Genomic DNA, 26,111 nt, shown 5'->3' on the forward strand with positions numbered 1-26,111 from the left:
GTATCATGTTTTTAGAGTCCACATATAAGCGATATCATATGATGTTTTAGTTTACTAAAATGTTAACATGGTTATTTCTAGGTGATGGAGTCTTGCTATTATTATGTTTTTACCAATACATCACATATCCAATGTAAATGACTACAGTATGTATTTCATCACATGAAGTGTATATGGAAAACTATGTATCTTTACATGCATAATTTCCTATCTTCTGCTTCCTGTCCCTAAACAAGTTTTATCTCTGATACACATTGGGTCACTTTCATCTGAGTCCAGTGAGATAAAGAAGACAAACAGTGTTATCTCTTTGGGGCAGAGGAAGGACGCAGGATGTGGGGAAGGCCTCCAGTGAAAGGCAGCTGTCAGGTCCTACTGACACTGGAACCGAATCTTCTGACTTCTCTGTTAACGATCTTTCTTGGAACAGGATGGAAAACAAAATCAAATCAGTATTGAAAATCATGAAGAGCTCCTATTCAAGGATTGCTTTAACATCTTCTCCGTTTTTCCTTCTAACTTTGATTTACTTCCAAGGCCCAATATCTCGTAGCTGCTTGTGTACATCTAGTATTTAACTGCTCCAGCTAGATTGCAAACACCTGTCTCTGTACTGGACACGTGGTTTATTTAATAACAAGTTAGTTCATTAGCACGTTTTAGGAGTGAGAATTGGTTTAGGGTTCTTTATACTATTTCTAAAGCTCCCTGGAAGTTTCCTGAATCTTAGTAGATTACATAAGACTGGGGTTGGTGAAAAGCTTTCTGGTACCTTCTGGGCAGAAACTGAGCATTCTTTATTTTAAATCATTAAGAAGATTTAAGCATACTTTATGATGGTTTAACCATAGCAACATAAAAACAACTAAATTTCCTCTCCACCCCCCGCCCCCTGCTTTTTTCCCCTCCATAGCTTAAAGGGAGCTGATGCTGGCAACGGGATCCGAGTGTTTGTGCCTGACGTCGGCATGTTCATAGCCAGTCTGACCATCTGGCTGGTCTGTAGGAACATCGTTCAGAAACCAGTGACTGAAGAAGCAGCGCAGTATAACCTGGAGTTTGAGAATGAAGAATCGGTAAATGTGACTTTGTGCCTCTTCCTTCTTTGATTTCTGGGGCCTTGACCTTGGTAGGTTGTGACAGTGTAATAGTGAGATATGCACAGTGCTTCATGCCCTCCCGTGCTGGGCGGTTACTTGGCACACCCTCGTGTGGGCATTCTCACCCATGCCTGGGCCACGAGGAGACAAGTTCGGAGACCATGAGGGCTGCCCTGCGAGAGGCATCATCCCCTAAGGGTCTGGGCTTGACCCTGTGTCTCTTCACTGTCATCTGCCCTTAATTCAGATGGGGAACCTTTCAAATTTGTATCATAGCCTATGGTCTAGATACCTTCATTACTGCAATGCTCTTAGAAAAGTAACTCCTGGTAGTTGTAAGAGAAAAAAATTAATTCTACCTTGAAGGAGGCTTCCAGTCTGTGCACCTTGCTGTCCCGAGTCAGTGTGTTAACTCCACATGCTTCCATCGAGGTATTTTTAAAGCCCTCCAGAGAAAAAGTATATGCATTTGGAAGAGTGTAAGAATGAGTAAAATGTACGTGCATTTTTAGCCAAGTTTTTAGCTGGACCAGGGGACACGTCAGATTTCACTCCGTGGTGAATGGGAGCATTCTGGCGTGAGACAGCTGTCACTCTGTCCCTGACCTGTTTGTTCTAATAACTGCACTTTGTTATGTGAGTCTAGGTGACATTGACTTAAAAAGTAATTGATCTGGTAATTGAAAGATGAAATTTACAGTGAAAAAATTTCCTTAAAAGAGTACATTGGGACATTTGACATAAGACACAAGTACCAAATGTTTCATTCATAAGCTTTGGCAAGAAATTAAACCTATAAAACTGAAGTTACCTGAAATTACTTGTATTGAGAATGATAACCATGAAGCCATCAAAGGAAGAAAATTCTCAATTACAGCAGATGATGTACATGCTTCACAAATAAGCAGCAATTTACCTTGTATACTTATCAGAAATACAACAATGAAGAAAGAGTGAATATGATTCAGTTAACCTCTGCAGACTAGAAATGATGTTATCGCCTAAAATCCTTATGGGTAAAAGATATACAATCACATTGCATATCCACATTCTACTGTTTTTAAGACAAATGTTCAAAAAGGTACATGGTGTAAAAATTAATTATAGCAAGGTAATAACTACCCATCTCTTGTATTCAAGTTTGCAAACTACACAACACTTTTTGGTGTCCTGAAAATAGATAAAACTATGAAGGTGCTTTTTCTTCTGGTTGGCTTTATAATTATATGACAATTTAAATTTTTAAGATCCATTTTTACATTTGAAATTTATTTTATAATATTTACAGTTTTGAAAATCAGCTGGCTTAAATAATTACCCCAAATTTTCCAGGTTCAGTGAAAATAAATCCATTAACTCAAGCTCTCCAGACTTAGGGTTTTTCATTATTCTTATTTATAAAGTGAGGTTGATTTTCAGTTATCCTCATATTATAGATGGCGTGTAAAGGATATTTACTGGGAATTGAGTGGACTGTAAAGTCGGACTTGGAAGCCACCTAAGGTGGCTGTGTGATGTTGGGAAAATTGTTTATTCTCTTTTTCTGCAAAGCAGAGATTGTTGTGAGGACTTAATAATAAAGGGCACCCGCTCTCCCTGCTCTCTCCAGTTTGAGAGGCAGTAGAACAATCTCAAAAATTTCAAATTCAGAGTCTTGTAGAATGAAAGAAAGCTAAGTTGGAGGGTGTGTTTGAGGCCATCCCACTTGGTAAAAGAATCCCCTCTGTGCCTTTAGTAACAGACAACCATGACTGAATTATAAAGCTTCCTATAAAAAGGACTTCTGTCTCCAAATTCAAACTCTCTTTTGCCATAAAACTAGGAAAACCTACACTGACCTATGGAAGATAAGGGATGTTAGGTTAAGGTGAAGATCACACATCTGGTGAAGAAGAGACACGATATCATTGACTAATTCTAAAATCATGTTTCCTTCCTGATTCCCCTCGGTTCTCCAAGACAGGCTTATGGTACCTCTCTCCCATTTGAAAGTTGTTTAAATATCTGTGCCCTATATATTATTGATGACATTATTTAACAATAAGGAAAAGAGGGGTAGCTACTCTAAACATTATTTATTGGGGCTTTGAAAATACTAAATACCATTATTATGAGGTTGATTTCCCTCTCGGTTAAATTTGTTTGGGTCTAATTTAGATATTAAGTTCCATTGTCTTAGTACATTCCAGCCCCCAGATGGCCCAGGGGAGCAGGCTAGAGTCAATCTTCTGAGATGAATCCAGGAGGAAATCTTACTGGGGAACCATCTAGCTAGAGTCTGAAAAGAATAGAAATACGTGGCCAGGAGAAATAAGCAAGACAAGTTGTTTTATTTTGAAGTCCCTAGCATACTTCCTGCTACTTGTAAATCTTGGCGTTTGTGTTCTAGATTGCTTGGTATTTGAGGATCCTTTGAATTTCTTTTTTTTTAATTCCTGGCCTCTTTTTTTTTTTTTTTTTTTTTGGCTGCGTTGGGTCTTTGTTGCTGTGCACGGGCTTTCTCTAGTTGCGGCCAATGGGGACTACTCTTTGTTGTGGTGCGCCGGCTTCTCATTGCATTGGCTTCTTGTTGTAGAGCAAGGGCTCTAGGGCACGTGGGTTTCAGTAGTTGTGGCACATGGGCTCAGTAGTTGTGGCTTGTGGGCTCTAGAGTGCAGGCTCAGTAGTTGCGGCACATGGGCTTAGTTGCTCTGCGGCATGTGGGATCTTCCCAGACCAGGGATCAAACCCGTGTCCCCTGCATTAGCAGGCGGATTCTTCACTGCGCCACCAGGGAGGTCCCAAGGATCCTTTGAAAGGATAGTGTTTGCTGGCGTTCCTTCTTCCTTCATTTATCTCAGTGGAGAAATGGCAGATTAATCAATCCTCTGGTGCCTGGGAGAATTCCTTTTCAAATCTAGCATGGTTTCAAAGTAGCAACTAATCCCTGGAGAAGGCTCAGGAGTCTTCCCTGATCTTCATGGACTTGTTAATGAGGCTCAAGTTTGCTGTTTTAAAGGGCATCACAAACCCAAGAATTCCCCCTAAAAATCCCCAGGGGGCATGGGTGGGAGGCTTTGCCCCTGTTCTTGAATTTTACAGAGAGCAGACCTCAGTCAAGAACCAACTCCCCAAGTGCCATAAAACGTTCTTTTCCAGCTGACGAATCTGTGGTCTTGTTTATTCATTCATTTTAATTTGGAAGCAGATCGACAAATCATAACTGGGAAAAAGATTTTGTTCTTAAGCCTTTAAAAAAATGAATTGTGTTATGAAAATTAAATTGTGTGGAAAGGTTATCTGTGCAATAAAACACCAATTACATCAGTAATTTTACCAAGCTGATAGCATCTGTGTGTTTATATACTTCTAGGTCTTTCTAGCTATTTAACGAGATTTCAGGCCTTATTTTTTTTGAAACAGATAATAGTTTAATATACTATTGAACTAAATTTATGATAAATTAAATCTTTATTCAAGTAGGAATTTTAGTCTCAACTTAGTCTGCTTCAAGAGGCATCTTCTAAATAGTCTGACAAATCAAACATGAAGGCTATCAAGAATATTCCAGTATAAATCATTGCCCATCCATTAAAAATTCAGTGATGTAACATTTAGGTCCTGATAATGTTATTTGGAAATTCCTTTGGAACCTCAAATCTGCACCCTCCTTTCTAATACCTAACGTTCATTAGTCTACTGTAACATCTGGCCCAGAAGATGACCAGCTGGGCTGCACGTCAAGCTTCAACTTTGAAGCTCAAGTTACTCTTTTTTTAAGAGCAAGAAACAAAGAATGGAAGAAATCAGTCTCTTTATTGTCACCTTTTAATTAGGCATCTGCTCAGTTCCCACCTGAGATCTAGTCCAGAGTCACCTGCTTTACGTTTTCTAGATCCTGGCTTTCAAGCACAAAGACACGGTCATCCGTCTCTGTTTGTCTTTGGTTACAGAGATTATTACTGACCCTGAACCACCCGTTTTCTTTTATGAGAACTAGCTAAATTTAGCTCTTCTGACTGCTGTGCTCCCTGTAGAAATGAAGAATTCAGGGAGTGATGACAAAAGCCACAGTTCTAAGGGTGCACAGACCCTTCCTGTTGCCTAAAAGTGTCCTGAAAGTTTCAGGACCCAAATAATTACTTGTGATGAACTAAGATGCAAAGAAAATGCATGTCTTTATTATTAAAATGTCAAAAGGTTGAGCAGTGCTGTACCTACCCTGGAACCCACCACTTTCCTTTCCCATCCTCCCATCCATCTGTCTGTTCCTAACTCCAATCAGAACTTTTTTCCGGAGCCTGATCTCTGCTTGGAGCACTGTGCCAAGTATAGGGTGGGATGAGACTTTAACTCATTTTGAATTTATTTTTTACATATTGTGTGAGAGTAGTTTCATTCTTTTGCATGTAACTGTCCAGTTTTCTCAATACCACTTATTGAAGGGACTGTCTTTTCTCCATTGTATATTCTTGCCTCCCTTGTCATAGATTAATTGACCATAAATGGGTGGGTTTGTTTCTGGGCTCTCTATTGTGTTCCATTGATCTATGTGTATGTTTTTGTGCCAGTACCATACTGTTTTGATTTCTCTAGCTTTATAATATAGTTTGAAATCAGGGAGCATGATACCTCTGGCTTTGTTCTTTCTCAAGATTATTTTGGCTATTTGGGGTCTTTTGTGGTTCCATAAAAGTTTTAGGATTCTTTGTTCTAGTTCTGTAAAAAATGCCATTGCTACTTGGTAGGGATTGCATTGAATCTGTATATTGCTCTGGGCAGTATGGACATTTTAACAATACTAATTCTTCCAACCCTTGAGCACAGTGTATCTTTCCATTTATTTGTGTCATCTTCAGTTTCTTTCATCAATGTCTTATAGTTTTCAGAGTACAAGTCTTTAACCTCCTTGGTTAAATTTTATTCCTAGGTATTTTATTCTTTTTGATGCAGTTGTAAATGGGATTGCTTTCTTAATTTCTCTTTCTGATAGTTTGTTATTAGTGTATAGAAATGCAACCAATTTCTGTATATTAATTTTCTATACTGAAACTTTGCTTAATTTATTAGTACTGATAGTTTTTTGGTGGAGTCTTTAGGGTTTTCTATATATAGTATCATGCCATGGGCAAATAGTGCCAGTTTTACTTCTTTTTAATTTGGATGTCTTTTTTTTTTCCTTGCCTAATTGCTGTGGCTAGGACTTTCAACACTGTAAAAAAAAAGTGATGAGAGTGGGCATCCTTATCCTGTTCCTGATCTTAGAGGAAAAGCTTTCAGCTTTTCACTGTTGAGTATGATGCTAGCTGTGGGTTTGTCATATGTGGCTTTTGTTATGTTGAGGTATGTCCCCTCTATACCCACTTTGTTGAGAGTTTTCACTGTAAACAGACGTTGAGTTGTGTTGAGTGCTTTTTCTGTATCTATTGAGATGATCATATGATTTTTATTCTTTGTTGATTGATCTGTGGATGTTGAACCATCCTTGCATTTCTGGAATAAAACTTACTTGATCATGGTGTGTAATCCTTTTACTGTATTGTTGGATTTGGTTTGCTAATATTTTATTGAATATTTTTGCATCTATGTTCATTGGAGATATTGGCCTCTAATTTTTTTCTTGCGGCCTCTTTGTCTGGTTTTGGCATCAGGGTAATGCTGGCCTTGTAAAATGAGTTTGGAAGCATTCACTCCTCATCAATGTTTTGGAATAGTTTGAGAAACATAAGTATTAACTCTTCTTCAAATGTTTGATAGATTTCCTCTGTGAAGCTCTTTGGTCCTGGACTTTTGTTTGTTGGAAGATTTTTAATTACTAATTCAGTTTTGTTACTATTATTTGGTCTTTTTATATTGTCTGTTTCTTCATGGTTCAGTTTTGGAAGGTTATGTGTTTCTAAGAATTTATCCATTTCTTCTAAGTTGTCCAATTTGTTGGCATATAATTGTTCATAGTAGTCCCTTATGATCCTTTGTATTTCTGTGGTGACATCTCCTCTTTCATTTATGATTTTATTTATTTAGGCCCGCTCTCTTTTTTTCTTGGTGAGACTGGCTAAAGATTTAGCACTTGTCTTTATCTTGTCAAAGAACCAGCTCTTGGTTTCACTGATCGTTTCTATTGTTTTTTAGTTTCTATTTCGTTTATTTCCATTCTGATCTTTATTATTTTCTTCATTCTACTAACTTTGGGTTTTGTTTGTTCTTCTCTTTTTAGTTTCTTCAGGTGTGAGGTTAGTTTGTTTAATTGAGATTTTTCTTGTTTACCAGGGTAGTCCTGTGAACTATGAACTTCCCTTTTAGAACGGCTTTTGTTGTGTCCCACAGATTTTGGAAAATTGTTTCCATTTTCATTTGTCTCAGGTATTTTTTTAATCTCCTCTTCATTTCTTCATTGACCCAGTGATTGCTTAGTAATATTTTTGTTTAGTCTCCATACGTTTGTGTTTTTTCCAGTTTTCTTCTCATAATTGACTTCCAGTTTCTTACCTTTGTGGTTGGAAAAGATGCTTGATATGATTTCAGTCTTCTTAAATCTATTGAGACTTGTTTTTTGATCTAGCATGTGATCTATCGTGGGGAAAGTTCCATGTGCCCTTGAAAAGAATATGTTTTCTGCAGTTTTGGATATCTATTTTCCATCTGGCATAATGTGTCATTGATTTTCTGTCTGGATGATCTATCCATTGAGGCAAATGGGGTATTAAAGTCCCCTACTATTACTGTATTACTGTTAATTTCTTCCTTAATGTCAGTTAATATTTGCTTTATAAATTTACATGAGCCTTTGTTGGGTGCATGTTTACAAATGTTATATCCTCTTGTTGTATTGATCCCTTTGTCATTATGTAATGCCCTTCTTCGTCTTTTTTACAGTCTCTGTTTTAAAGTGTATTTTATCTAAATATTGCTACTCCAGCTTTTTAAAAAATTTCCATTTGCATGAAATATCTTTTTCTATCCCTTCACTTTCCGCCAATGCATGTCTTTAGATCTGAAGTGAGTCTTTTGTTTTTTTATCCATTCAGCCACCCTGTGTCTTTTGATTGGAGAATTTAGACATTTAAAGTAATGTAAAGTAATTATCGATAGGTATGTTCTGCCATTTTGTTCGTTGTTTTCTCATATTTTTTTTTTTCCCTTTGGTAAACTTTCTCTGTTCCTTTCTTCTCTTGTTCTCTTCCCTTGTGGTTTTATGATTTTCTTTAGTGTTATGTTTGGATTCCTTTCCCTTTATTTTTTGTCTATTTATTTAAAGGTTTTGGGTTTTGGTTTCCATGAGGCTCACATATAACAATCTGTATAAAACAATCTATTTTAAGTGGATAGTCACTTAGGTTTGAATACATTCTGACAGCACTACATTTTTACTCCCCTCTCCACATTTTATGCTTTTTATGTTATATTTTACATCTTTTTATTTTGTGTATTCCTTAAATACTCGTTGTAGTTACAGTTGATTTTACTACTTTTGCCTTTTAACCTTCATAATAGCTTTAGAAGTGTTTCATCCACTAACTTTACTATATGTTTGCCTTTACCAGAGAGACTTTTCTCTTTCACATGTTTTCTTATTTCTCGTTAAGGCCTTTACTTTTCAGGTTGAAAATCACCCCTTAACATACCTTGTAAGGTTGGTTTAGTGATGAACTCCTTTCGTTTTTGCTTGTCTGAGAAACCCTTTATGTCTCCTTCACTTCTGAGTGATAACCTTGCTGGATAGAGTAATCTTGGTTGTGGTTTTTATTATCAGCACTTTGAATGTATTGTGCTGCTCCCTTCTGGTCTGCAAAGTTTCTGCTGAAATATCCACCAGTAGTCTTATGGGGGTTCCTTTATATGTAACCAATTGTTTTTCTCTTACTGCTTTTAAAATTCTCTCTTTATCTTTAATTTTGACATTTTGATTATAATGTGTCTTAGTGTGGATCTTGTTGGGTTCATCTTGTTTGGGACTGTGCACTTTCTAGAACTGGGTGTCTGTTTCCTTTCCCAGGTTTGGGAAGTTTTCAGCCATTATTTCTTCAGATAAGTTCTCTGCCCCTTTTTCTCTCTCCTCTCCTTCTGGGACCCCTATAATGTAAATGTTAGTGCACTTGATGTTGTCCCAGATGTCCCTTAAACTATCCTCATTAAAAATTTTTTTTTCTTTTCTTCTGATTGGATGATTTCCACTACCCTGTCTTCCAGATTGCCAATCTGTTCTTCTCTGTCATCGAATCTGCTTTTGATTCCTTCTCATGTATTTTTCATTTCAGTTATTGTATTCTTCAGCACAGATTGGTTCTTTTTTTTATATATTCAGCTCTTTGTTGAAGTTCTCATTGTATTCATCCATTCTTCTCCTGAGGTCAGAGAGCATCTTTATGACCATTACTTTCAGTTCTTTCTCAGGTAGATTACTTATCTCCATATCATTTTGCTGACTGTTTCTATGTAGTAGGCAAAACTGCTGCCTCTCAGTCTTGAAGGTGTGGCCTTGCGTAGGGATGATCCTTCTTGTTCAACCCTGCCTTAGCTCTTGGTGGTCTCTCGAATCTTTGTAATTCTTGATATGGCCCTGTTGTTGAGGGTGTGTCAGGACCTGTCAGTGTTCTGAGGGGAGGACTCTCATTTAGCACTTAGTCTGATTGGAAGCCAGTCTCTCAGGCAATAGCTTCTAAAGTATGCAGATATATACAGTCCTGTGGGGCCACAATTGTAATCCCTGCTGTTTTCCAGAGGTGGAGATCTGGATGTGTCCTCTGGGCGACAGTTGCAAAAATCGGGACTCTTGAGGAGAGCACAAGCTCCTTCCTAGGAAGTCTCACTGAGCTGTGGTGAGGCCAAGGGGGTATGAGGCTGTTGTCATTCTGCTTACTTCCCTGGGAACCCTTCCTTAGCCTCTAGGCGCGAAAGAAACCTGAGGCTCCAGGTTCCATGAATGGGCCTTTTTCAAAGGAAGCCAGGGGTTGTGTTTGCCTGCTGTATGTGCAGTGCCCTGGGGGTGGTGGCCTGACAAGAGCTCTCTTTCCGATTGCTCCAGTGCCATGGAGCTCAGGGTCTCCAGCCCCATTGGCCACCAGGGCCAGGCAATCAAGTTGTGTCTCTATCTGGACTGTATGCTCCTGCTGGCTTCAGCTGGAGAGTGTGGGGACCAGGCTTGGTCCTTTGCTTTGGGAAGGCAGTGGGAAAATGACTTGACTGTGTGCCCACAGCTTCAGCAATGCAGAGGAGAGTGCCCTGTCTGTGTGCGTGTGTCAGCTTAAGGGCAGGAGCGGGAGGATGCCAAGACCACTCGTGCCCAGCCACCTCAGCCACTGGAGCTCTCCGGCTTCAGCAGGTCGGCAGGGTAGTGCTACAATCGCTCAACCCTGTGTCCGAGCTCACCTGCCTGCTCCGGCAGGTTAGGTGGGGAGCGCAATGGCACCTCTGGCTCTGGGGAGTGTTTCCACCATCCCCCACCCCTCCAGCTGATGCCTTTGGATTTATGAATGACTCTCCTTTACATACAGTCTCAGTACGTGTCACACTGCTGTCATTTCACTGGCTTTAGGGTGAGTGAGACCACATGCCTCCCCTGCCTGTCTGGGTGTGGCCCTTTCTATCCTCTGTTGGGGACCAGGTGTTCAGCTAGTTCTCAGGTTCTTTTCAGGGGAAATTGATCCATGTGTAGCTGCATATTTGTCGTGTCCACGGGAGGAGGTGAGTTCAGGCTCCTCCTTCGCCACCACCTTGAACTGCCTTTGACCTGGGAATGTGTAAAGGTCCAGGTGCAGGGCCCATCCCAGACCCATTCAGTCAGAATCTCTGGGAGGCAGGCAAACATACAGTGGTACCAGACCTGATTTTATTAAAGCTCCCCAGGCCTGCAGTCCTGGCTCACCCAGCGGGTCACTGCCTGCTAATTCAGTGTGTCTTTGCTTGTCCCTTATTAAACTTTTATTGCTCTGTAGGAGGTGGTTGAAAGCATACACCTCTATACTCACTTTTCCACATGGAACAGGGAGCGATTTAACTGCTCTTATACGTTTGGAAAAATAATCTTCCTAAAACAAGCGCAGAAACAGAATAAACTTTTGGCTTTGTCTGTGCAACGCGGTCACGTTAGGCTTACATAATGCACGTGACCCCACGCCAGCACGGCTCCCGGGCTCTATCTGGCTGCTTGTGTCCACGAGGATGCTATGGGTGAGACTTGCTCCTCTTCTGTGATGACTCACATCATGGCCTGTTCCTTCCCTGGGCTCTTCTGTTGAGATGAACCCACTCTGTGAGATAAACTGTTAACTGAACGACTCTGACATCTTAGAAAAATGTTCCCTTTGCCTCCAGGATCTTGTGGCTCAATATCTGTGACTCTGATACCCTCCCATCAAAATGTTTTTAAGATCTTGGTTTTACCCAAGAGGAAGAGGAAAATGGCTTCCATGGCATGAGAATTTCTGGTCTAACATCTAAAGGTTGGCTGAAATCAGAAAGAGATTCCACAGAAAAATTATTTCAATCTATTTTCCAATTAAGGGAGTCTGCCTAGCATACGACTCAAACACAGTATTTTCAGGTAGGATGAGTTGGTCCAAGGTTGCAGATGTCAGCAAGGGCATGGATTCCAGGCTGGTTGCTTCCAAATCACCTTGTGCAGCTCTTTAATCAGACAGATTCCTGGGATTCACTCCCAGAATTTCTGATGTAGGAAGTTTGAGGTGGAGCTTGGTAATCTGTCCTCTTAAAGATTCCCAGGTGATTCTTGGAATTTAGTCCAACCCAGGCTGAATTGTTTAGTGCTTGGAGATAAGGAAACATGATGTTTGGGTTCTACTGAAAGTAATCGATGGTGTCTTCCTGGTCCAGAATTGAGTGGGAATAACAGCTAATGCTGTGACTGCTGGGGCAGGGCTGCAGGGTGGGACGCAGTGGTGGGGTGAGACTAGGAGGCCCTGTCCAGGCTCAGGGAACCATGGCCTCTCACACAGTTGACTCTGTAGCACTGGGAGCACCCTCACGTGAAATGAGATGCTACCTTAGTACATTTGGTGTGTTTCGAAGTCAGGGGCTTTTGAAGAAGATGCATTAAAGCACTTACAATGCTTCAGATAAGTTGTAGGCTTTGAGCTGGGCCACACTGACGTGTAATATTTTATTTGGCTTTTTAAACTTTATAAAGGGCCTCTTTGTCTTTCATTACTACGAGAGCTCAGGAACCAGGGGGATAAATCTTTATTTACAGCTGCTCCTTCTTAGCTCCAAGGCCAGAAGCAAGTTGGGTTCCGACACACGGACAGATTACAACCCCAGCAGCTAAGGCTGTTCGTTGGTAAATATGGTCGGGTGAGCTGAGGCGCTTCCAGGCCGTCGGGGTTTACGCTGAACATATGGGTTGTTTTGGGGACAAAGCCAGCCTGTTACCAAGCCAGCCTGATGTGGCTAATGGCAGTTCTGGCACCGGCCTGGACGGTAGGGTCTCACTTTCGGCTCCCTCTCAGCTTGGCAGGTTTAAAAAGTGTTTTTTAACTGAAAGCCCCAGGGATTCTGGTACAAAAATGCTGGAAAACCTCAAGTACACTGGTATGTTTATAAAAATCACAGGGGCCCCAGTCCCACCCGAGAGAGGTCAGGGAAATGCATTTGTCTGAGCTCACGAAGGTTCTTGACCAGAGATTTCTATTTGATTTCATCTACATCCGCAGCAATTCCGTAACTGAGCAGTCAGTCATTTATTACGAAAGTTAGGAGTGTGTTTCTGACTGGGACCAGGCGCCTCTACCTGTGTTCTCTCTCTCTGTCTCCTCGTTCAAGTATGGGAACTGAAGGTTTTGGACAAACTTCCTTCCTCTAGGAGGGATTTTTAGTGTGTCACCCACCTGTTGTGCGGGAGGTACTAAGCAACAGATGCCCCACGTGGAAGGCTCCGTGAGTGCCACAGCAACTCAGCTTGGTCCCCACAGCAACTCAGCTTTGGGAGATGGAGAAGCTGAAGGAAGGCTGGCCTGGGAGCCGGGACCTTGGACACTGGGCAAGGGCTCCCGTGGGGTGGGGACAGCACATCCCAAGGCAAAGAACCTGTGGATTCCGGGTTCTCCATGTGGTTCCCTGCATGTGATGTTTCTGGGCCGAGAGAATGAGGATAAGGTTGGAGAGACAGACTGGTCCCGTCCCGGATGTGGCAGCTCCGACAGGTGGGCACCTCTGTGTTCTCTCCAGGTCACCTCATCAGACCCCTGACTTTGGCAGTGAACCTCAGGTAGACCTCTCCACACTCCAGAATCCTACACTAGCTGCCCCCGTGACACCTTCATCTCAGAACTGGATTCCCCCACCTGCTCCACTCCTGGCTGTCCCGATCTCATCAGCAAAGACAACAACAGCACAGGAACTACCTCTGATTCTCCTCCACCCCTCCTCCCTCCACGTGAAATTTACCAATCATTTCTGCTGACTCGACCTTCAAGACATTCGGCCAAGACACGAACGCTCTTCAGCTCCATTCCCTGCCCCCTCCTCCATCAGAACAGCCTCCTGGCTGTGGGATCCCCCTGCCCTCCCCCTGCAGCCACTGGAGTCACCCTGCGAAACAGATCTTGTTGTTCCCCTCATTGGGTGGAGTAGTTGGTTATCAAAGTCCTGTTAGAGCGGGTTCAAGTGTCGGGGATGTGCCGCCGTGCGTCCAGCCAACTCTTGGAGACTTTCGCTTTGAAACTCCCAAACGTGGGTGATGCGGGGCAGGGGAGGGTGGTGGGCTGTCCTTCTCCCAGGTGCCCCAGCACCTGCAGCTCATCCACCGTCCCAGGAGGGGGCCATGAGCACCTGCCCACAGGTGGGCTGCAGGGGGTGGGCTGATGCACTGGCTGGGACTCAGCCCTCTTGTCTCTGTGAGGCAGGACATAGGGGTATCTGCTGACAACGAGGAGAAGGGGGAGGAGGGAGTGGGTCTGGGGACACACCATGGAGGCTCAGCCAGCCCTTGCCACTGCCTGGAAGGCTCTGGCCTAGAATTTTCACATGGCTGGTGACTCTGTGACATTCAGATCTCAGCTGAAATGTCACCTCCTCAGAGAGGCTCTCCCAGACCTCAGAACCTAAAATAGCTGCCCTGACACTCGCAATCACATCACCCTGTTTTAATTCTCAGAATAGCATCTATTGCTGTGAGATATTTAGCTGTTAATTTTTCTACTTGTTTACATGTGTGGGGCTCTGTCTCTTACTAGAAACACTGGTACATACTGAGCTCTGAACAGATAGAAAAATCTTAATGCATAAGCCTGAAACATTCTTTCTCCTTCCAGAAAAAGTACAAATGTGCTGTGATGGAATACGGTAGAATGCAAAACCCATTTTGGGTATGTGAACTTGAATTGCCTGGGATTAAATCCCTGTGTGTGTATGTGTGTGTCTGTGTTGTGTGTAGGTATGTGTGTGTCTCTGTGTGTCTCTGTATGTATATTGTGTGTTGTGTGTGTATTGTGTATGTGTGTGTCTCTGTGTATGTGTATTGTGTGTGTACATATGTGTGTTGCGTGTGTGTCTCTGTGTGTATCTCTGTGTGTCTTTGTATATGTATGTGTGTGTTGTGTGTGTATTGTGTCTCTGTGTATATGTGTGTCTCTGTGTGTCTCTGTGTGTGTTGTGTGTGTGGATCGTGTATGTGTGTGTGTGTGTACGTATGTGTGTTGTGTGTGTGTGTATGTAGGGGAGGGGATGCATCCTGTAGCCTTGGCTTCATCAACAGCCAATGTAAGTCCCAAGTGGTCTGTACCCACCTGGGCAAACAGCACTTACTGAGCTGTGTACCCGTCTCCTGTGCCTGGTTTCCTGCAGTGAGCTGGTGCACAGATGGAGCTTCAGACACCAGCAGTGAATATTATGTAATATCTGAACTAAGTGTATCGAGAAAGTATATATATATATACCTGAAAAAACCAAAAACACTAATTCGAAAAGATACATGCACCCCAATGTTCAAAGCAGCATTATTTACAATAGCCAAGGTATGGAAGCAACCTAAATGCCCATTGACAGATGAATGGATAAAGAAGATGTGGTGTATATATATACAATGGAATACTACTCAACCATCAAAAAGAATGAAATAATGCCGTTTGCAGCACCATGGATGGACTTGAAGGGCATTATGCTAGGTGAAATAGGTTAGACAGAGAAAGATAAGTACTGTGTGTTATCATCTATATGTGGAATCTAAAAAATATGACAAACTAGTGAATAAATCGAAAAGAAGCAGACACACACATATAGAGAACAACCTACTGGTTACCAGTGGGGAGAGGGAAGGGGGGAGGGGCAATATAAGGGTGGGGGGAAAAGGCTTGCTATGGAATTACATGAAACCATGTGCGTGAAACTTTTGAAAGTTGTAAAGCACTATAGAATTTGAAGAATCTTTCATTCAATAAAAAAATTTTAAAAAGAAAGAACCTTTAAAATGGGAAGATGGAGCAGCCAGGCTCTACTCCCTAAGCCTTGGCTCCATGTCTGATCTGGGCTTAAGGATCCTTCTGGCTCTGCAGACAGCTGCTGTCTTTTCAGGGTGAAGCCTGTCAGCCTGGGGTGAACGCAAGCAAAGTTTCATGCGTCTAAAACCGGCTCCTTTTGTCTTAAGGTGATGGTTTATATTTATAATTCCTTTAAAAAAATCTAATCCTTCCAGGATAAGATTGTAATTAGCCAAAACATTCTTATGTGTTCTTTAAAAACAAACAAAAAGACCCCACAGGATACCCAGTTTAAAATAATCCATGGGGAGGGGGAAGGGTAAGCTGGGAGAAAGTGAGAGAGTGGCATGGACATATATACACTACCAAACGTAAAATAGATAGCTAGTGGGCAGCAGCCGCATAGCACAGGGAGATCAGCTCGGTGCTTCGTGACCACCTAGAGGGGTGGGATAGGGAGGGTGGGAGGGAGCCGCAAGAGGGAGGGGATATGGGGATATATGTACACATATAGCTGATTCACTTTGTTGTACAGCAGAAACTAACACACCATTGTAAAGCAATTATACTCCAATAAAGATGTTTAAAAAATAAAATAAAATAATCCATGGAAGTATGTGTATGTGCTGTACATGTGTTTCCTTCCTGAATCTCTAGTGATGGTCCTGAGGTCCTGAATGGCCTGGGATTGGACTGGTGCACGATTCTCTAAAAGGATAAGATAGGAAGCGACTATTTATTTAGCCAAGTAGCTGGGACCACTCATCCTCCCACGGGCAGGAAATCCCAAAATAGTGAACAAAAATAAACTCCAGAAAGAAAAGGGATTTCCTAAGCGCTGATTTGGCCCATCCTTTCCGTTTAAGCCATGGACACATTCATCAAACTTCCCATCGCCTTGGTGGCAAACTCGGTAAATTTGAGGAACCATAAGCAGCTAACTTTATGAATGGACAGTTTCTTCTTCTGCCTGTAAAAAATGAGCTCATGTAGGTAAGATGAAATGCCGTCAGGGACCCTATGATTAGCGATGCTTCCTGTTTACTTTTTCAGGAAAGATCAAAGTTCCTTGGGCTTTACACAGGGACAACTGGAGACCTGGGGGTGCTTAACGTGGTTGAGTGGTTGTCTGCAATTTTTCCTGATCTGTGAAACTCACCTCATTGACTAGCCCGTATATTGCAAACCATATAATCTGTTGGGTGGATAGGCAGAGTTCTGGACTGCAGTGTTTTCTGTTTTTCATTTATTTAGGCTGGAGGAGGAAAAATAGACCCAGAAGAGGCACTGATCTATGAAGAGGATTTAGAGGAAAGAGATGGTGTTGAAGGCGATTTGGAAGAAAGCACGAAATTAAAACTGTTCCGCAGGCTGGCCTCTGTGGCTTCCAAGCTTAAGGAGTTCATTGGCAACATGATAACCACCGCGGGGAAGGTGGTTGTGACGATTTTACTGGGTTCATCAGGTGAGGGTCTCCAACTCCTGGTGGAGCACAAGGAGGGAGCTGGCGAGTAATGAAAGGAAGGGTTGAAGAGAAAACAAAGAAGGAAGCAGTTCTGTTCCGTGGCACCAAAATCATAGCTGTAGCTTTTGTAAAATTGGCCACATGTACAAACCAAACACACACATGTAGCTTTTCCTGTTCAGATCTAGGTTTTATGGTTTTCGATGGTTGCTGTTAACCTCTGTAAAGCAGTCTTCTTCCATAGCTGTTAGGTGACATCATTTTCTATGTGACGATCCGGACAACTGCTGTCCTCCCTCAGAGCCTGTGAATGGTGATCTGGGACAAGGGACAGTTTTCGTGGTCCCGTCCAGAGCTGCACATGTGCTCTCTGAAAGCTTTTCTGTTTACATTGAGTCACTAGCAATCTTAATGTAACTCTCCAGGATAGACTATTTTTCTTCCAGAGTTAGATTGTAATCTTCCAGCACAGACGCTCACTTCCTCTCGCTGTTGGCTGCGGGCTGCTTGTTCCATAAAAACGTTATCTCCATCTTCGCCCCCTTCCCCGTTGCCCCAGAGGTACTGTGAACTTTATTCCATCCTGCTTCGGTGAAATTTCACGAGATGAAACAATTTAACTGTTTTTCCATAGGAAAGTTAAAAAATGGAAAAGTGAATAGTATTTCTCGAGAAATGTAACTCAGGATTTTGATGGGAAGTCATTGCTCCCCCCAAAGTTTTTAAATACCTGTAAAGGAATTACCTCGTTTTACATTTCCCCGTTTAGTGGTAGTGCAAATCAGATTTCATCAGGCAGGGCAAAGGTTTCGTGAGAATTTAGCTGCCACAGAATGTAGTATTATGAATCCTAGTTAACAAACAAACAAAAGCAAATCATTATTTTAAAAAATTTATCGGGGAAAGTTAGAGTGCACATACAGTATTCCTGAAGAATTGGGGGAGAGTAGATAGATGGAAACAGGCAAGTAAATAAGCTAAATTCTACTGGTATGAAAAGTGGATGTTTGCGGGGCCCAAACGCCACAGGTAGGGTTTCTTCATCATCTGGTATTTCCCCATATTTACAAATTTCACTTTACATGTGACTTTTTTTCACGTTAAGAATAGCATTAATTCTGATTTTATCAATAAAGTGTGATGAATTGTACTAAAAGCATAGGAAGGAAGTTCACATCATCTCCAATAGTGACGTTTCCTGCGAGGCGCACGGTTTCTGCATCTACGCGGTGTCTCACTCTAGCGTTTCTCCCTCCTCAGGAATGATGCTGCCCTCTCTGACCTCGTCCGTGTACTTCTTTGTGTTTTTGGGTCTGTGCACCTGGTGGTCCTGGTGCCGAACCTTCGATCCCTTGCTGTTCAGCTGTCTCTGTGTCCTGCTGGCTATCTTCACTGCGGGACACTTGATTGGACTGTATTTGTACCAGTTCCAGTTCTTCCAAGAAGCAGTCCCTCCCAACGACTACTATGCCAGGTAAGAGGAATCAACTGCTAGATATTACACAGTTCAGTAAGATAATCCGCGAGCCCTCGGGAGGGCCCCCTTGTGACCCCGCCGGGCACTGTGCATCTGCTGGGGCTCTCCTGGATGCCCATTGGCGTGTCAAGCCAGGGTTTGGCAGGGATGGGGAAGCTGGCTCTGCCTTGAATGTATTGGCTGACACTGTCTAGAGTGAGGAGGTGTCGCTTCAGATGGAGGTGCTGCTGGGACACGGCGGGGAGGGGAAGCTGCTCATTGTAGCAAAGGGCAGACACATGGTCTCAGCCATGGAAAGAGACCCAGGAAGAACATTTTACAGCAAAGGATAATAAGGACATGTCAGAGCATCAGCTGTAAGGAGCTCTCAAGGACAAACAGAGGACAAACTGAGCATCATTTATCAGCATCGTTAATCAAAAACAAATGATTATAAAAATGTAAAAGTAAAAATGCATGAGTCCATGATGTGTGTGTGTATATGAGAGAAAGAGACAGGGAGACAGAGAGAAATATCTAATTTGCTTCAGTTGTCAGTGATTACTGTCCCAAATTCTTACTATGAAATGGGAATTAAAGGTAAAGAACCCAGCATTTACTTCGACTTTTTAGAAGGAACTCCAGGCCATTCTCAGTTAATGAGGGAAAACTCTTCTTGACAGGATGACACCAGCTAATGAAAGGGAAAGGAATACTAGAATTAGAAAATTACCATTTATCAATCAATTTTTAATGAAATACTTAGATCTATTCACAAACTGAAACCACGACTTAAAGAGGTCGCTGGGCTGAAGGCTGTTTGCAACAACGACGGAGTATAACCTCACTGATTATTATTTGCAAATTACAAAGGGAAAAGACGTTTGCAATGGTGGTCAACACCTTAACCAATTGATCCAAACTAACATTACCAAGGTGGGATCCCTTGACATTTCAGACTTCTAGGCTTGATGCATTGTGGGGAATATGGCATCATATTGTTAAACCTTTAGACCTAACTTTCGCTTTACAGGAAATATAAAGGATAGAAATATGATTTAAATGACTCCACAGGGAGAAAAGGGAACCCTCATACACTGTTGGTGGGAATGTAAATTGATACAGCCACTATGGAGAACAGTATGGAGGTTCCTTAAAAAACTAAAAATAGAACTACCGTATGACCCAGGAATCCCACTACTGGGCACATATCCTGAGAAAACCATAATTCAAAAAGAGTCATGTACCACAATGTTCATTGCAGCACTATTTACAATAGCCAGGACATGGAAGCAACCTAAGTGTCCATCGACAGATGAATGGATAAAGAAGATGTGGCAATATATACAATGGAATATTACTCAGCCATAAAAAGAAACGAAACTGAGTTACTTTTAGTGAGGTGGATGGACCTAGAGTCTGTCATACAGAGTGAAGTAAGTCAGAAAGAGAAAAACAAATACTGTATGCTAACACATATATATGGAATCTAAAAAAAAAAAAAAAAGGTCATAAAGAACCTAGGGGCAAGACCGGAATAAAGATGCAGACCTACTAGAGAATAGACTTGAGGACATGGGGAGGGGGAAGGGTAAGCTGGGACAAAGTGAGAGAGTGGTAGTGTATATATGGACATACATACACTACCAAATGTAAAATAGCTAGTGGGAAGCAGTCGCATAGCACAGGGAGATCAGCTCGGTGCTTTGTGACCACCTAGGGGGGTGGGATAGGGAGGGTGGGAGGGAGACGCAAGAGGGAAGAGATATGGGGATATATGCATATGTATAGCTGATTCACTTTGTTAAACAGCAGAAACTAACACACCATTGTAAAGCAATTATACTCCAATAAAAACATTAATAAATAAATAAATGACTCCACAGGAAAGCGATCATCAAAGTCCAGAATGTACAACCTGTAAGGGAAACGATCTGGTCTCTTCAAAAATCAGTATCCTGAAAAAGAAATGTATGTGGAGGGAGTTGGGCAGGGACTGTTCTAGTTTAAAGAAGTGAGGAAACCTCGCAGACAGATGGGAAACCTGACCCTGGATTACACCCTTGTTCAACGACAAATCTCTATGAGGCATTCTGAGGTTAAAAGGGGAAATTTCAATAGTCACTGGTTATTAGCTGACAGTATAGAATTCCTGTTAATTCTTAGGTGTGTGATTATATGTGGATATCCAAGAAAATGTTAATTTAGGACATACATGGTGAATTCTTTAGGGATGTCTGCGACTTCCTACTGGTTTAGCAACCATTGTGGGAGAGACCCGCAGACCCACAGAGGGAGATAGAAAGAAAAGGAGAGAAAAATAAATAAAATGATCTAAACTAGGTGGTTGGCATGGGGTTATCCATTGTCCTATTTTAACTTTGATTTTTCTGTGGAGAAGTCCAGAATGGAAAGTTCCAGAAAAAAAGAAAGGGGAACGGAAGGGGCAGGAGAGAATTGTGGGTTTGGTGAGAACAGTGTGAGGATTCTCTCCCTGTGCCCAGCGAGGTGGTGCAGGTGCTTTTCGTCTTCTTGTTGAAGTGAGATGTCTGCATTTTAAAGGAACATGAATAATGTTATCACGCGGACAATAGAGATTTCATCCTTCTTCCAGGAGATCCTAAGATGGCTTTCATGTGACAGTAAATGTGAAGAAGCGGGGAGTGTGTGCGCGTGTGTGTGTGTGACCCACTCTCCTTACTCACAGTACTTACAAGCTAGTTTGTGGCTATCTCTGTACAATGCTAAAAAAAAAGTGAGTCAAGTCCTAAAACCACTTATAGTCAGATAAAAAAGATATATCCAACACACACACACACACACACACACACACACAGAGTCTACCTAATTCTAAATCCAGTTGGCTTAACCTGGAGGTGTAACAAGCATAATTCCGTCTAAAAAGAGAAGAATGTTACATAGACACAGAACACGGAGGAGACAAGACAATAACCTAGGTGCTTATTGATGGACTGATGGATAAAGAAAGCTTGGTATAAACATATAAGGAATATTACTCGGCCATAAAAAAGAAGGAAGTCCTGCCATTTGCAACAATGTGGGTGGACCTGGAGGGCATTATGCTGAGTGAAATAAGTCAGGCAGAGAAAGACAAATACTGTATGATCTCACCCTATATGTGGAATCTAAACAAAAGTCAAACTTATAGAAACAGAGAGTGGAGTGGTGGTTGCCAGGGGCTGGGGGGGTGAGGGACATAGGGAGGGGTGGGTAAAAGGTACAAACTTTCAGGTATAAGTTTAGTAAATTCTGAGGATCTATGAACAGCAGGTTAATCACACTGTATTGTAATAACATTGTATTGAAATTTTCTAGGAGAGTAGATCTTAAGCATTCTTACCAAGGAAAAAAAAAAAGAAAGGAAAAGAAAAAGAGTAACTATGTGAGGTGTTTCATTGTTAGTTAACTTGACTGAGGTACTACATTTCACAATGTATACTTATATCAAATCATCGTGCTGTCCACTTTAAATATATTACAACTTCACATGTCAGTTGTACCTCAATAAAGCTGGGGGGAAACTGCGAAGCTCTTTTTGTGGTACAGATTTACACAATATTTATTTTAGGCAAGAGTGAATAGATGCAAAATTTCAGTACAGACATTAGTTCTAGATTAAATGAATATTTCAGTTTCTTCTAGACATTTGATTTTTGGTTTATTGAACCCATGTAGAAAAAAGTTTTGTACTTTTGGAAGGGCTGACTTTTAGGGGTGGTTTAATTGGAAACGTAAATATCTTCTGTGGGGCCTTAGTCTCCCCATACCCCACAATTTAAGACTCTTTTCTGCTATCTAGAGACTGATGATAGGAAATACAAAGGATATTCAGAACCACTTTGAAAACACTTTTTCTTTACAGGATCAGTTAGTACTGTAAATATTTTTGACTTTGCAGGCCTACGGTCTCTGCCGTAATTCTTCCAAGAAGCTGTTTTATTGCAAAAGCAGCTCTGGATGAGATTTTAAAGAATGTGTGTGTCTGGGTTCCAGCAAAACTTCGTGGACACCGAACTTTGGATTTCAAACTATTTTCACATTTCATGAAATATTATTTTTCTTTTGATTTTTCCCAACCACTTAAAAATGTAAAAACCATTATTAGCTCACAAGTCCTATCCAAACAGGTGGTGAACCAGACTTCCCAACATATGGTGTGGATGATAGCAGTCCTAATAGTGTAACAACTTACCATATTTATTTGTATTTAGATTGTCTCAAAATTATGACTGTAAGTTATAAACATTTTGAAGATAATTACCTTGAAAAAGTTTAAAAGCTTCATTGCTATAATCTCATAGAGTCATTAGAAGTTGGGTTGCTTATCAGAGTATAGATAGTTTGAGCTAAACAATGCAATATACACACATTTATATATATGTGTATATACGTGTATGTGCATGTATATATATATATATCACATATACGTATATACACTGCCTTATTGTAGAGTCTTCCCCCCATTTACTTGGTGACAATAGGACATTGCCTTTTAGCCCTTGAAAGCTTGAAAATTTACATATTTTAAACAATAGCTTTTTCTTAAGGCATAATTTCAATGCATTGCTTTCCACCAATGAATTCTGAGTTGGAAGAAAACAAACTGGAAACAAGCAGGAAAAAAAAGTCATCTTGCGTAGGTGTTTGTCCCAAATTTCATAACCACAGAGACTCCAGCTCGTGTGTCCAGGTTCGGATGTGGCTCTCCTCAAAACAATCCAGGTTGTTTTTATCTTCTTGTAAGCTTTCAAATAGGCTTTTTGGTGAGAACTATCTTTATTTTTAGAAATATTGAATTGATTTATCGTTAGTATAATACATGCTTGTTGGTGATTATTTGGAAAAATATAAAGAATCAGGAAAAACACTTGAAAAAAATATAATCCTAACTCCCCAAAATACTGTTCATTTTTGGTCTGTATTCTTCCAGCATTTTTCCTATGCATATATGTGTTTTGTAAAAACAAACTTTGAATTGTGATGCACATGCTGTTTTATAACTTGCTTTATGCAAGTTCTGTATCTTCCCATGTTATGAAATGTTCTTCTAAAGTGTGATTTTCATAGCCTGCAAAGTGTTTGATTGTGTTTGATTGTGTAGCTCTCTTATAGTGTAGTCAGTCCCTGATTTCTGACCAGGGAGATTAGGGTTACTCATTTTTGCCCTCTTGAGTGACGTTGTAATGAGCACCCAGGTTACTTGTAAATTTAGGTAAAACTCATGATGACCAAGAAGCAAACCCATGATCCTCAGTTGTAAAGGAGCCTCCACGGGGCTGGTTAGTGCTCTGCCCTGCAGGAGGGTCTGGAGGTTTCCCTGGTCCTGGGCCCACACGATGCTACTCCACTGGTCTGTACGCAGGTGTTGTGACCTCAAATCCCACACCTGCGTGGGGCACACCTCTGTGGGCTCGTGTTTTTCTAGAGTGATGTCTTCTTTCAGCCCAAGGGCCCCAAGAGATCATATGCTTCCTTCCAACTGCACCCGCACCTGGGGGGAGTTTCTCCATCATTCTAGCCAGGGAAGCACATGGAGAAGGTGGGCAGGGACCAGCAATGGACGGGGTGAACTGGAGACCCGGGAGGACGTGGAGGAGGGGCAGGGAGGAGAGCTGCCTGGGGAGGAGAGTTAGTGATTCCCTCCCGTTTGTGCACAGGCCTGGTGTGACCATATTTTCCAAAACAAAATTCAGGGCTTTTTTTTGATAGTTATGAGCGTACCTATGGGAAGGTAAGGTGGAGTGAGAGTAGGATTCTGAAATGCTGGAGCGTATGGTTTTATATGGTTATAACCATAAAAAATGTAGTGCCCCTTCTTGTGAAGTTGATCCAGCAAAATAAAGCTTTAAAACGAATCCACATAACTTATATAAGACAGATAACATACCACTCAACACAGTTTGTTTAATGGAATAGAGCCCAATCCCAACTTACTCTGGCAGGTCTCCCTAAGAAAAATGGCAGACTAAACAAAACTTGGCTTAGCTAGTCCCAACGGTGGCCCCTTCCAAAGGTTTTGTGTTTCCTGGAGAATTTCTGTAGACAGGAAACACCTTATATTTTGATGGCAAGGATCAAGGTGTTGGGCTGGTGTTCAGAGTCCTCACCTGTGTTCCTCCTTGTGAGGTTGGCCAGACTGATGAAGCCACAAGTCCCAGCCAGCTTGTGTCCTGTGTGTTTTCTGCACCGAAAGTGTGGGAGGTGCGCTGGGTGGAGGACGGGACAAAGGCAGGTGGACCTGACTTGCTCTGCAGTGTCCCTGAACGTGAGCAGAAATGCACTGTAAACAAATGTCTACTTATTGATGACTTCACGAAAAGCCAGTTTTAACAGTTTGTCAGCTCACTGTTGACTGTTTCCTTGTGAAGATGACACCGCAAGCAATTCTGAGGTGAACTCATCTAAAAACAGCCCTGGACCAAAGGCACAGGGTCTTTGTTTTCTCACCTTCGATTATCTGGACAATACAGGTGAAAGTTCTGATGTGGGCCAGGGTGGAGGGCTTGACAGGAGAGTCAAATGTCTACTGTTTTCTTACCATGACATAGAGAATGACGTAGCCCGTACGTTTACTTCTCACCCCAAGTTGTGAATGTTTGTGCGCGGTGGGCACTGAAATGGGTGTGTGACTGAATAACTCTAAGTCGTGTCTTACCACCTCTTACTGGCTTTCATTACAGCTCTGAACTTGCTCTACAACAGTCACAGGAGTCACGGGTTGGATTTCTTTGCTCAAATTCATTTTTTTGTTTTGCTGCTTTTTTCACCTTAAGTTGTGCAATTTGAAAATGAACGAGAATTGTGGGAAGGAATAGGGGAGATTCCCGGGTCATTCCCTATGGAGGCAGCATTTTCTATTGAATAAATACACAACGATTTGTCCTATGTTGCCCTTTCCACGTCCTATTTCAATAAATCACGATAAGAAAATGCATTATGTTTAGTGAAGGAAAACCCTATGTTTATTCCAGTGTTAAAACAATGTAAGAGAGAAAAAGCAAAGCCTCAGACTCCAGCATCACTGTTTAACTATTCTGTGACAAATGAGGAAAATGTGAAAAAACAAACATGACAAGTTCAGTAGTATTTATTATATTTACCCTATTTTTATACTAGTCATAAAAATGTCAATAATATGTCAGGAGTCATAACAGCCCTGATGCTGTATGTCTCTGACTTCTAGTTTGGAGAAGCCAGTGGGTCCTCTAGAAAGTGACACAAGGCAGTCAGCCCTTGGGTGACGTTGGCTGCAGTTGGCTTTGTAAGTGGCTGTCGAATCCAGGTTGTTTAAGCGTGTTTGCAGCCTCACCCAGGATGGCCACGGTGTTGCCTCTCATTAGAGCCATCTGAGCTTTGGTAACACAGACAGCACAGAAAGGCGAAACGGTTCTTAATGGAGGCCAGTTGGCAAGAACCTCCTCTGAAAGCGGTCCAGTGTGGGGATAATTAATGTCAAGCGGGTCATCTTAATGATGAAGAATGTAAATGGACCCACTGGTTAACACTTTCTCTTTTTGTTACCGATGGCACCCCAGGTAATCAGTGGTTGTTTAATTTATCCAGTTGGTAGGTGACGTAACAGTAACCAAACTTTTGGTTTCCTTTTGGAAAGATTCTTATGATTAAGTGACAGGTGTTAGACCCAGTTCATTTGTGCT

At 41.7% G+C, this 26,111-nt stretch overlaps 1 protein-coding gene across 1 annotated transcript in view; it reads left to right on the forward strand.

Annotated features, from left to right (window-relative positions):
- Window positions 1-939: 939 nt before the first annotated feature.
- The window catches only part of LOC113610434 (piezo-type mechanosensitive ion channel component 2-like), a 50,116-nt gene continuing 24,944 nt past the window's right edge, over window positions 940-26,111 (forward strand). Inside the window, exons 1-3 of the mRNA XM_027088578.1 lie at window positions 940-1,076; window positions 16,766-16,976; window positions 18,237-18,450. Coding sequence (XP_026944379.1) covers window positions 969-1,076; window positions 16,766-16,976; window positions 18,237-18,450 — 533 coding nt within the window. The 5' untranslated portion in view covers window positions 940-968. The remainder of the gene's footprint in view (window positions 1,077-16,765; window positions 16,977-18,236; window positions 18,451-26,111) is intronic.

The sequence above is a fragment of the Aethalodelphis obliquidens genome, unplaced genomic scaffold (assembly GCF_003676395.1).
Source record: "Aethalodelphis obliquidens isolate GAN/ISIS:26980383/991018 unplaced genomic scaffold, ASM367639v1 scaffold63, whole genome shotgun sequence".
In the NCBI taxonomy this organism is placed as follows: Eukaryota; Metazoa; Chordata; class Mammalia; order Artiodactyla; family Delphinidae; genus Aethalodelphis; species Aethalodelphis obliquidens.